At 35.0% G+C, this 13,713-nt stretch overlaps 1 protein-coding gene and 1 non-coding gene across 2 annotated transcripts; one reads left to right on the top strand and one right to left on the bottom strand.

Annotated features, from left to right (window-relative positions):
* Window positions 1-2,703, top strand: LOC133799519 (uncharacterized). The gene is made up of 2 exons (XM_062237532.1): window positions 1-693; window positions 1,150-2,703. Exons 1-2 carry the CDS (start codon window positions 1-3, stop codon window positions 2,701-2,703), a joined length of 2,247 nt encoding a protein of 748 aa, XP_062093516.1.
* A 10,292-nt stretch (window positions 2,704-12,995) lies between these two features.
* TRNAT-AGU (transfer RNA threonine (anticodon AGU)) lies at window positions 12,996-13,069 on the bottom strand. Its single transcript has one exon. It is a non-coding gene; the product is annotated as a tRNA-Thr (tRNA).
* Window positions 13,070-13,713: the final 644 nt, after the last annotated feature.

Here is a 13,713-nt window from a genome sequence, read left to right on the forward strand (position 1 = left end):
ATGGATGATATACAAGATGAAGTTGATTTTTGGAAGTCTTCTATTGTGTGCTATGCATTGGGGGAAAATCCTCCTCTTTCAATACTGGATGGATTTGCACGAAGAATGTGGAAAGAAAAGATTGACAGAGTAGGGATGCTGTCTTATGGTGTTTTCTTGATCCGATTTGTCTCCATTGAAGATCGAGATGAGGTGCTTAAAGGTGGATATATTTTCTTTAACAAAAGACCGGTTGTTATGAAAGCTTGGGACCCTGCGATCAATTTTAAAAAGGAGGATATCAGGGTGGTTCCAATTTGGGTTCATTTAGATGATCTCGACCTGAAATATTGGGGAGAGAAATCCTTGTTCAAGATCATTGGACAGGTAGGGAATCCTATAATGGTTGATGATGTGACTAAGCTTAGGGATAAACTCAGTTTTCCTAGAGTTTTAATTGAGGTATCGTTGAAACAAGAATTCCCGGACCTAATATACTTTGAAGAAGAGTATGGCTTTAACACCTCTATTTCGATCACATACGAATGGAAGCCCATTGTGTGTGATCATTGCTTTGGAATGGGCCATTCTACGGCTGATTGCAGGAAAAAGGGTGGAAGGAAACAAGAATGGGTAATTAAGGATGATGGGAAGAAGAAGGATGTAGCTGTGTCTAACAAAGAAACTAAGGTTGATTCTGATGGCTTTCAACCAGTAACTAAGGGTTGGAAACCAAAAGAAAAGATCCTGGCAGTGGCTGCAACAAGGACAACTCATTTCAGGTCTTAACAGACCCATTAAACACAGTTACTGAAGAGGGAGAGCAGGCTGAGAATCACCAAAAACAGAGTTTAGATGGGGAAATAACAGGAGGGGGGGGGGGGGGAGGACCTCCTCTTGTTAATGGATAAAATAATGAGTTGGAACGTCCGAGGGATCAATAGCCAACAAAAGCAAAGCACAGTCAAGCAATTGATTGTTAATCAAAAAATTGGGCTAGTTGGTCTTCTTGAGACGAGAGTTAAGGCCCGAAATCTTGGGGCCTTATATGTTCGAATGTTTTCGGGGTGGTGTTTTACTTCTAATAGTGCGTGGCATGATGGAGGAAGAATTATAGTAAGCTGGAATCCTCTAAGCTTTACTGTGAATATTTTGAAATGCTCAAGTTAGTTGATTCAACTCTTTGTTGAAACTGTGGATAACAAGGAAAGTTTCTATGTTACATTTATCTATGGTTTCAATGATGAGGACGGTAGGAGAGGCCTTTGGAGAGATCTTCGGGAGCTTTCTGTTATGGATTCTTGGATTGTCCTGGGCGATTTCAACGACATTCTCAGTAAAGAAGAGAGAATTGGCAATCGGGTAAGATTCAAATCTTCTTTGGATTTTATCAATTGTGTTGGAACTTGTCAACTTGAAGATGTTAAGTATAGTGGAAACTTCTTCACTTGGAGGAATAAGCAGCAAGGAGAAGAGAGGATATACTCAAAGATAGATAGAGTATTGGAAAATCAGAAATGGTTGGATTCGTTTCCTAATGCTGAAGTATTTTTTCAGAATGAGGGACTTTTCGATCACACGCCTGCCATTCTTATTGTGTATGATGTGGTTTTGAGTGGGAAGAAACCTTTTAGATATTTTAGGATGTGGTCTTCTCATCCTAAAAGTTCTGAAATGGTTACCAAAACATGGCAGCAGCAGGTTAAAGGGACTAAAATGTATCAGGTTGTGACTAAGCTTAAGAGCCTCAAACCGATTTTTAAAGAAATTAATCAGCAGGGTTTTTCAGACTTGCATTCTGCTGTAATTAAAGCTAGAGAACACCTGAATATTTGTCAAGATGCAATGCATCGTGATCCTATGAACCAGGAAATGCAGCAACAGGAGCTGGAAGCAAGGAATTCCTATGCTAAAGTTCATAATGCATACCATTCTTTCCTCCAACAAAAGGCTAAATTGACTTGGGTTAAAGATGGTGATGATAATTCAGCATTATTCCATAGAAGCATTCGTGAAAGAAGGGCCCAAAACAGAGTGTTGTCTATCACTAATGAAAATGGAACTCGGGTAGATGATCCACAACAGATTACTGATGCTTTCTTGGAGTTTTACAAGAATTTACTGGGCTGTAAATTAGAAAGAAGGAAGTCTGTTCTGGCTGCTGTTATTAATCAAGGGCCAGTGGTTTCGAGTTATCAAGCAGATATGCTTTTAGCTGATTTTTCATTTGAAGAATTTAAGAAAGCCATCTTTGACATTCCTGGCCTCAAAGCCCCTGGTCTGGATGGCTATAGCAGCTATTTCTTCCAGGAATATTGGGATCTTGTAGGTAATGATGTTTTTGAAGCTCTTACTTCTTTCCTTCATACAGGACAACTTTTAAAGGAAATCAACTCAACTATTTTGACACTTATTCCTAAAAGTAAGTGCCCAAATACAGTTAGTGACTATCGCCCTATAGCATGTTGCAATGTCCTTTATAAAGCTGCTACAAAACTAATCTGTTCGAGACTCAAAGTTATTCTTCCAAGCTTGGTTGCTCAAAACCAAGGGGGGTTTGTTAAAGGGAGATTCATTGGGCATAACATCATGATATGTCAGGATCTTATTCGACATTATGGGAGGAAGTCAGTCAAGGCTAATTGTATGATCAAGCTTGATCTACAAAAAGCATATGACACTGTCGAGTGGGACTTCATTGAAGAAATGCTTTATGCATTCTAGTTTCCAAATAAGTTCATTAAGCTGATTATGAACTGTGTTCAAACTCCAAGATTCTTACTAATGTTAAATGGCTCGTTGCATGGTTTCTTTGAGGCAAAGAGAGGTTTGAGACAAGGTGATCCAATGTCTCCTCTTCTCTTTGTCTTAGGAATGGAATATCTTTCCAGAATCATGCAAAAAATTGGACAGAAACAGGGATTCAAATTCCATGAGAGGTGTGGAGAATTGAAGCTAAATCACCTTAGCTTTGCGGATGATGTCCTTCTTTTTTGTAATGGGGATTTCAAGAGCATCTATTACATGTTGCAGGGCCTTAAGCTATTTTCTCTTACATCGGGTTTGATGCCTAATCCTACAAAATCTGCATTTTATTGCAGCAATATGCATGACAGAGATGTTCAGAGGGTTCTAGATGCCTTGGGTTTTAAGAGGAATGAGGTTCCATTCAAGTATTTGGGTGTTCCTATATGTACTAAACGAATTTCAGCAAAGGAGTACAGCATTCTTGTGGAGAAAATGATTGCTCGAGTCAGGACGTGGAGCTCTCGAAACTTATCATTTGCTGGCCGAGTAGTTCTAATCAACTCTGTGCTGATGTCTATCCATTCTTACTGGTGTCAAGTGATGGTGCTGCCCAAGAAAATTGTAAGTGACATAGAAGCTATATGCCGAGCCTTTTTGTGGAAAGGCCACACAGTTTAATAGGCCCTACTGCAGTAGCTTGGACTGCTCTGTGTCAGTCTAAAACCTCAGGTGGGATTGGATTTAAAAGTATTTCAGATTGGAATATTGCAGCCATGTTTAAGTATGTTTGGGCCATAGCTACTAAGGAGGACAATTTGTGGGTTAAATGGGTACATCATGTGTATGTAAAAGATGAAGAATGGTGGAACTATAGTGCCCCGATTCAAGGGAGTTAGTATTGGAGGAAACTTGTGTCCATTAAGGATAAGGTGAAGAGTTTAGTTGATACAACTCAATTCAGACTTGATAGATTTAAAATTTTACAAGGGTACCAGTTTTTGAGTCCTGTAACTGATAGAGTATATTGGAGCAAAGTTGTTTGGAGCAGGCTTAACATCCCTAAACATAGCTTTATGCTGTGGATGGTTGTTCTAAAGAGGCTTAAGATTAAGGACCGAATGCTTAGATTCAATATAACAGATAATGCAGATTGCATTCTTTGCAGCAGGAGTGTAGAATCGGTGGACCACCTATTTTTCGATTGTCCTTTCTCATTTGACTGTTTGAAACAGGTTAAAGAGTGGCTGAATTGGGGTGTGTGTTCAACATCATTGCCAAGAATAATTCGGTGGATTGGAAAGTCCAAGCTTAGCAAGTTTAAGAAGAGTTTGTACTCGGTTGCCATTGCCGCCCTTGTGTATCAACTCTGGCGCACCAGAAATTGCAAACTGTGGCTGTCTTCTTTGGACAGTACTGATGTGGTAGTTTTCAAAATTAAGGATGCAATTAAAAAAAGAGTCACTTGTATGTGGCCTAGGAATGTAACTAAAAGAGATATAGAGTGGTTTAATACTTTGTAAAGAAAGATTTTTGTATAGTTTATCAGGTCCTCTTGGAGGATGCTTCTAGTTTGTACAAACTGTTTTTGGAGTAATGATACTACTTGCTGATTCATCAAAAACAAAAAAAATACAAACTTATAAATTAAATACCATAAAACTTTCAATATCAATTTTAACTAATTAAATAACTATAACTTAATATAAAATCAATAATACAAACAACATATCATTTTTATAAATACTAACTCAATTATTTTCTATAAAAAATATTAACTTAACAAAAAATATATATAAACCTATATATACCTCGACTGGGCTGTATAGGCAGTGATAGGGTGGTGGTGGCGATTTCTAGATAGCGGTGGCACTGCTCCGGCGACGTCGTGGTGGTGGAAACAACGAAAATGAGTTAGAAAATATATTAAAAAAAATTGAGGAAGTGAATATACCTAATTTTATAGACATGGAGGAGTAGAAAGTCATGGCTAGAAGTCAACGGGTCGGAAGTGGATCAAAAGTAAAAGTGAGATTTTTTAGAAAATGGGTTTTTAAGAATTATTTAGAGAGATACAGAGAAAATGGGGTCGGAGGAGCTGCGACTGGGGGTCAGGAGGCTGGAATTGCAGAGAACCGAAGACGAGAGAGAGAGAGAGAGGTGCAAAAATGAGGAAGGAGAAGGGGCTCTGGAGGATATATCGAGATACTTATTTGCGGCAAAAATTTTCACCACAAATACGCCGTCTCTTTGCCGCAAATAAGGGACTTTGATAAGTAATCAATAAAACGACGTTGTTTCACTAAAGCCTTAAAATATATCATTATTTGCGGCAAAAAATTTCGCCGCAAATACCCCAAAAATTCACCACTAACATTAACCGAAATAATGCCCGCAAGCTTTTCCCACCAATTTTTTCATGAAAATTTAATTGCAGAACTATTTGCTACGATAGTTTCGTCGCAAATACTCTCACAATCGCCACAAAAACCCTAAAAAGTTGACTTTAGTGTTCAAAATTCACAAATCGATCTCGATTACCGTCGATCACCCATATGTGGTATTCTAAGGCATAATTGAATGATTAAGGACTATTCCAGGCCTAGTCAACAGTCGAATTGTTATTCGTGGTGTTCTAAGAATAATAATCGCATTAATCAAGAGTGTTCTTGTTGACTTTAATGTTCAAAATGCACAGATCAGTCTTGACCGTCGCCGATCTCACTCATATGTTGTAGTCTAAGGCATGCTTGAGTGATTACGGACTATTCTGGACCTAATCAACGATCAGATCGCTATTGAGGGTGTTGTAAGAATAATAATTGCACTAATCAAGAGTGTTCTTGTTGATTTTAGTGTCAAAAATGCATTGATCAGTCTCGATCGTCATTGATCTGACCTATATGTGGTATTCTAAGGCATCCTTGAGTGATTATGGACTATGGCGAACATAATCAATCGTTAGATCACTATTAGGGGAGTTCTAAGAATAATAACTGCACTAATCCAAAGTGTTCTTGTTGACTTTAGTGTTCAAATGCACAGATCGGTCTCGATCACTGTCGATCTCATCTATATGTTGTATTCTAAGGAATTTTTGAGTGATTATGGACTATTCTAGACCTAATCAGCAGTTAGATCGCAATTCGAGGTGTTCTAAGAATAATAATTACACTAATCAAGAGTGTTGTTGTTGACTTTAGTGTTGAAAATGCACAAATCAGTCTCGATCATCATCGATCTCACCTATATGTTGTATTATACGGCATCCTTGAGTGATTATGGACTATTCTGGACCTAATCAACGGTAAGTTCACTATTTGGGGTGTTCTAAGAATAATAATCGCGCTAATCAAGAGTGTTCTTGTTGACTTTAGTGTTGAAAATGCACAAATCGGTCTCGATCATCTCACCCATGCTTGGTAGTATAAGGCATCATTGATTGATTATGGACTATTCAGGACCTAATCAACGGTCGAATCGTTATTTGAGGTGTTCTAAGAATAATAATTACACTAATCAAGAGCATTCTTGTTGACTTTAGTGTTCAAAATGCAGAGATTGTTCTTGATCGTCATCGATCTTAGGCATATATGGTAGTCCAAGGCATCCCTGAATGATTATGGATTATTCCGGGCCTAATGAGCGATCGAATCTCTATTGGGTGTGTTATAAGAATAATAATTGGTACTAATCAAGAGTGTTCTTGTTTACTTTAGTGTTCACAATGCACGGATCGATCTCGATCACCGCTAATCAAACCCCATTTAATTTTGTTTTTCAAAAAAAATATTTTAAGAGTTTACAAGAAAGGTTTGTAAAAGAGAAAAACAAAAGTTATATTTTTCTTTAAAATTACTAACTTCTTGAAACAAATAAATTTGCTAAATTTTATTTTGTAGTTAAATAATGGAAAAATTGTTAAAAATCTTAAAAAATTATTAAAAAATTCAAAAGTATTTGCGGCGAACATGTCGCCACTATTACTTACGATTTCACTGCAAATAACCTCATGAAAATAATTTCTAACATTTCCCTTCAGTTTTTTGACGTCATTAGTGGCGACCAATTTCGTAGCAAATAATCCTAAATTTCGCTGCAAATAATGCAAATACCCCAGCGAATGAATCAGATTGGCGGGAGTTTTTCTTGCAAAATCTGAACTATTTTTGCGGCGATCTACTCACCGTAAATAATTCTCTTTCGCCACAAATAGTTCTATAAATCTATAAAAACACTTCTGAAGATTATTAGTAGCGAAATTTCAGTTTCGCCACAAATAATGCCATTAGTTGTGGTGAAAATAGGTCGCCGCAAATAGTTTCGTCATAAAGGACCTTTCTTAATGTAGTGTATATATATATATTTACTTTTGGGGATCTTAATATTTAGGGGTTTTCACACAATTCATTACAATTTTATTTTTAATTACTATATTAATACCAATTAATATATTTTCATTTATATATACAAATCTTAACCAATTTTTCATTTTATTTACTAAAATTGTCTTTATTATTTCTTATACAAATATTACTTAATTAATTGAGAAACGTGATATTAGGGTATGTATTTAAAACTCACCATTTTAAAATATTTTCTCTTTCTAGTTTATTTCAAAAAAATTATGAACCTATGCCATAAAGCACATATTATATACATTTCCCCAAACAATGCATATTTTCCCAAATTCAAAATAAAAACTCCAAACCTCTTCTTCTCTCCATTCCCAACTGAAAAGTCATACACTCAAACCCATTTCTATTCTCCATCTTCCAAACTGATGGTCTCAACGAGGAGCGCCGGTGATACTCTTTCTATAGACTCGTCGGAGAAGGAAGAAGAGATGGAGGTTGAGTCTGAACCCGAGGACACTCGCCGGTGATACTCTTTAACGTGACTGTTTGGTTATTTTAATAAACTGAGTAGTATATTTTTATTTTAAATTTAATATATTGGTTATTATAAGTAGCAATTTTTATGTTATTGTTTATGTTTATTTTTATGTCATTTTTAATTTTTTGATTGTTTTGTATGTTAATTTTTTTTCCTTTTTATAAATATAAAGTTATGTTTATATTTATTTTTATGAATATTTCTTGTTGTTACAGCATGTATATAGTTGTCAATTAGTTATCAATTAGATTAATTGTAGAGATCCTAATTGACATAGTTTCCTAAGATAGCTATACTAGTTTGTATATAAATATGTATAATTTTTCAATGAAAAGTAAGTGAATACAATTCTTTTCACCTCAGATAACATGGTATCAGAGCAGAGCCAGGTTCTGGGTTTGAGATTCGAAATTCGAAATTAGAGTTCATCATAAATTGGGGTTTGCAATTAGGGTTTAATTTTCTTTCATTTTTAGGGTTCCTATTTCAGAAACCCTATTTAGAGTGTTCTTTTGTTCTCACCATCGGCACAGAAGGACTGCCCAGCTACCGACCAACCAGACCCCGCCGTCCGAGGTCCAGAAACGTCGCGAGTGGAGCCCACGCGCCGCCGTAGCCTACTGCCCAGTCCCCCACGCGCGTGCACGGTTCAGCCACCGTGCTTTCGACTTCGATTGGTCCCTATGTCCTTCTCGGCGCTTTTCTGCCCAATTTGTGTTCTTCTTTGGTCATTTTCATACCTGCTTTTGTTCAAATCTTGTGTTTAGAAAGTTCCTTTTCTTGGCTTTGTATACTTGTTTTCTCCATATTTCCTTTTGAGGTTATGGCTGAGACAAAATCCGTGGTATCTGATATGGTTCCTGTGATGTCTAAAATCACGGACCATAAACTGAATGGTTCGAATTATTTGGACTGGAGTAAAACTATTCAGCTTTATTTACGAAGTACCAACAAAGGTAACCATTTGACTGATGATCCTTCTAAAGACAAAGGTGATTCGAGACAGGCATGGCTCAGGGAGGATGCTCGCTTATTCCTTCAGATTTGAAATTCCATTGATGGTGAGGTAATTGGCTTGATCAATCATTGTGAGTTTGTTAAAGAACTAATGGATTATTTAGAATTTTTGTATTTTGGAAAAGGGAATCTCTCCCGCATGTATGAAGTTTGCAAAGCCTTTTACCGTGTGGACAAACAAGACCAGTTCCTCATAAACTATTTTATGACGTTCAAGAAGACGTATGAGGAGCTTAATATGTTGCTGCCTTTTAGTCCTAATGTGAAGGTTCAACAAAGCCAACGGGAGAAGATGGCTATTATGAGTTTTTTGGCTGGCCTTTCGTCTGATTTTGAGTCTGCTGAGTCACAAATCCTCTCTGGTTCTGGGATCTCCTCTCTTCAAGATGTATGTAGTCGCCTTTTACGCACAGAAAGTCCTCCACATGTTCCAGTTAGTGGTGCTTTAGTCGGTTGGAATAATACTTATGCTCCTCGGAGATCAAATAATCATACTGGCAACAAGGGAGGTGGCTCGCACAGATTTGAAACTCGAACGTTGGACTCTAGAACCATTATGTGCAACTACTGTAAAAAGCCAGGCCATATGAAGTTTGAGTGTCGAAAGCTTCAGTACAAAAATTAGCAAAAATACTTGGCCAACATTGCCTCTACTGATGATACCTCTGAAAAATCAGTCCTTATTTCTGCCGATGAATTTGCCAAGTTCTCACAGTATCAAGAATCACTCAAGCCTTCATCTTCTTCTGTCACTGCTATTACTGATTCAGGTAAATCCAGTGTGTGTCTTCTTTCCTCATCCTCCAAATGGATCATTGATTCCGGTGCCACAGATCATATGACAGGTAATTCTAATCTCTTTTCCACTTTTCAATCACATGCTTCCACTCATACCCTTACTTTAGCTGACGGGTCGCCATCTTGTGTTCGTGGATCTGACACTATCAATCCTACCCCTTTGCTTTCTTTGTCCTCTGTCTTACATTTACCTAATTTATCCTTTAATTTTCTTTCTGTCAGTCAACTCACTCGTAATCTTAACTGTTGCATCTCATTTTTTCCCGATTATTGTTTATTTCAGGATCTTATGACGAAGAAGATTATTGGTAAAGGACATGAGTTTGGAGGCCTCTATGTTCTTGACCCACTTCCATCAACTTCTATTGCTTGCTCTAGTGTCACTTCCGCTTTCAAGGCTCATTGTCAATTGGGTCACCCATCTCTTCCTTTGCTCAAGAAGCTTTGTCCTCAGTATAGTAAGGTGTCTTCGTTAGATTGTGAGTCGTGTCAATTTGCCAAACACCATCGTCTTAGTGCGGGTCCTAGAATTAATAAATGTGCTAGTGTCCCTTTTGAATTAGTTCATTCTGATGTTTGGGGTCCTTCACCTATTTTTTCTAAACCTGGATTCAGATATTTTGTTACTTTCGTGGATGATTATTCTCGTGTAACTTGGTTATTCTTAATGAAAAATCGTTCTAAGTTGTTTTCTATATTTTGTGCATTTTGTGTCGAGATCAAAACTCAATTCAATGTTTATATTCAAACTTTGCGAAGTGATAATGCCAAAGAATATACATCACATTTATTTCACTCATATATGGTTCAGAATGGTATGCTTCATGAAACTTCTTGTGTTGATACTGCATCTCAAAATGGCGTCACAGAACATAAAAATAGACATCTTCTTGAAATTTTACGAGCCCTATTATTTCAAATGAATGTTCCTAACTTTTTTGGGCCGATGTCGTTTCTACAACATGTTTTCTCATTAATCGCATGCCATCTTCTGTTCTTAATGGTGAGATTCCTTGTAAGGTCCTTTTTCCCAATAAGTCATTATTTCCAATTAATCTTAAGATATTTGGTAGTACTTGTTTCGTTCGAGATGTTTGTCGCAAGTCACTAAATTAGATCCAAAGTCATTAAAATGTGTATTTCTTGGTTATTCTCGTCTTCAGGAAGGGTATAGGTGTTATTGTCCCAGTCTTAACAAATATCTTATCTCAAATGATGTTACCTTCATGGAAGACACACCTTACTTTCCATCCATACCTATTTCTACTAGTCAGGGGGAGGATGATGAATTGTTGGTATACTCTATCACATCTTCTGATCCTGTCTCAGCCACAAACACAGCTCCAATCAGGCCTCCTATTACGCAAGTCTACTCCAGGCGTCCACCTCCTGATTCATGTCCAGATATTGCATATTCAGTCAGTTTATGACATCCCCAACAATTCATTATTGGGTAGCGTTAGAGCAAATTTTGTGTTATTTGAAGGGAGCACCAGGACGAGGTATCTTATATGCAAATCATGATCACTCTCATATTGAATGTTTTTCAGATGCAGATTGGACAAGTTCCAAAATGGATAGAAGATCCACTTCAGGTTATTGTGTTTTTGTTGGCGAAAATTTGGTTTCTTGGAAGAGTAAGAAGCAGAATGTTGTGTCAAGATCCAGTGCAGAATCAAAATATAGGGCTATGGCCCAATCGTGTGCGAGATAATATGGATTTATCAACTCTTGACTGAAGTAGGTCTTAAAACTCCAGTACTCGCAAAATCATGGTGTGATAATCAAGCTACCCTTCATATGGCATCCAATCCTGTATTCCACGAGCGAACTAAGCATATTTAAATTGATTGTCATTTTGTCCGTGAGAATAGTCAGCAAGGTTTGATTTCTACTGGGTATGTGAAGACAGGAGAACAATTAGGGGATCTCTTCACAAAAGCGTTGAATAGGGTTCGGGTTGATTATCTTTGTAACAAGCTGGGCATGATTAATATTTATGCTCCAGCTTGAGGGGGAGTGTTACAGCATGTATATAGTTGTCAATTAGTTATCAATTAGATTAATTGTAGAGATCCTAATTGACATAGTTTCCTAAGATAGCTATACTAGTTTGTATATAAATATGTATCATTTTTCAATGAAAAGTAAGTGAATACAATTCTTTTCATCTTAGATAACACTTGCTATGAATATACAGCTACATTTATGTTTATTTTTTGGAAAACATTGTTTATTTTGTCAATGTTGAATGAATATATTGTACTTTAAACAGATTTGTTTATTTTTTAATTGTTATTTTTTGCTTTAATAAATTGGTAGATGTGGTAAATGTACACAGTTGTCATATTTGTGTATTATGTTTTAATAAAATAAATAGTATCGTATATATATTAGACAATAACGCTATTGTTAAACACCATTTTTCATTTATTTTTATCATGGTATAGTAAAACAAACAAAATATTTTAGTTAGACGGGTAGATTATAATTATACATAGTAATTTTTTAAAATCTTTATTAATAAAATAATACATTAGAATAGCATGTCATAGTTATATAAACGTTTTGTTAATTTATTGTTCAATGTGTACTTTTACAATAAATATTTTTATGTTTATTTTTTTACTCTATCAGTTTATCAGATTAAACAATTTTATTTAAACAATTTATACTAGTTTTTCTGAAGATGGTTGTTCAAATATTTCATGAATTGTCGCCAATTAATTGTGGTATCTCATTTAATTGAGATAATAATTTGAATATTATATAATTACTATTTTCATATAATATTAAATATGGGAAGTTATATATATATAAAACAAATTAGGAAAGTGACTGGTGGGATTGTGTTTATATAATTTGTAAATAATATATGTGATATTATTATAGTAAATTCTTTACTTTTGTCGTATATAAGTGAAAAATGCCTTAATATTTAACATACTAACGTTTCTTATTATTTGTCCAAATTTAAATTATTATATCATAGACAACACAAAATTAAAAGGGAAATTTACATAATACATTTAATTTCGCTAAAAATTTGTATTTTTACGGATTGGCAAAGTTTTTTTTTTTCCTTTTCAGTTTTATGATTTTAACGAAATTTTTATATTTATACGATTTTGACTGTTTTTCGTCTTTTGTGTTGTTTTTTAGATGTTTATGTTTATGTATAGTTGTTTTCATGTTGTTTAAATTTATGTATAATTGTTCTGTTGTTGTGTTGATGTCTAATTGATGTTTAGTTGTTTTCAGATATATTTTAAATCTTTTTTAAATGTGTTAGTATGCAATGTGTTGACTTCTAGTTGTTGTCCCATTGTTGTTTTTTAATGTGTTAGTATGTAGTGAGTTGATGCCTAGTTGTTGTCCAATTATTATTTTTTAGTTACTTTTCTGACACTGTATTTTTATTAATAAAAACTTTGAAAATCGTATTTTTTTAAAAAAAAATCAGATAACTTAAGAAAGTAAAAAAAATAACAAAACAAGAAAAACTATATTTATGAAAAAACATCAAATTAAAATAAAACATCTTCTATATCTTCTATTACTGCTTTAATTGAAAGTTGAACTCAAGACCTCCCGCTTACTAAACGGGTGCTCTAACCAACTGAGCTACGAAAGCTTGATTAGATATGGTTGGTTTTAACTTTCTATCTAATTTATATACATTAAATATTTACAAGCGTACTTTCGGAATGGTCATTTTAAATCACTCTTACGTTAATGGGTCCTACCCTTTATTTTTATAATAGAATGTAATATGCATGTATCTATTAAGCAAAGTGGCTAGAAATCACATTTAATCAAATAGTTCTAGTGGGTGCCTAGCTAGTATATGTATGCTCTAAAGTTTTGAAGATAACTATTTTTTTTTAATTAGCATTAGCCAGAAATAATGGGAATGAATCTGTTTGGTACGTACAAAACTCATGCAATATATTAAACCAGAGTAGGTCCAGCTGATAAAAATTAATTATTTTTTCCAACTATTATTAGATAGAGATGTCAACTGAACATTAACAATTCCTTTAATTTTCCATCAGAATAATCCGCCATATTATATTAAATTAAGTAATGTCTTTTTTCTCAGTTTAATTTTGAAGATTCTTTCCAACAAAGAAAACTTTGAATTTATATCCTTTTGATATAAGGCATCCAAACAGATAAAAACAAAATGAAAATGTATCCTAATTACTTGTTCTTAAATTATAGGTTGCATATTAAATAAATAAACTTAAAAACCTAATTAAGCTTATCTTCATGATG

Source organism: Humulus lupulus, chromosome 9, assembly GCF_963169125.1.
Source record: "Humulus lupulus chromosome 9, drHumLupu1.1, whole genome shotgun sequence".
NCBI classification, from domain to species: domain Eukaryota; kingdom Viridiplantae; phylum Streptophyta; class Magnoliopsida; order Rosales; family Cannabaceae; genus Humulus; species Humulus lupulus.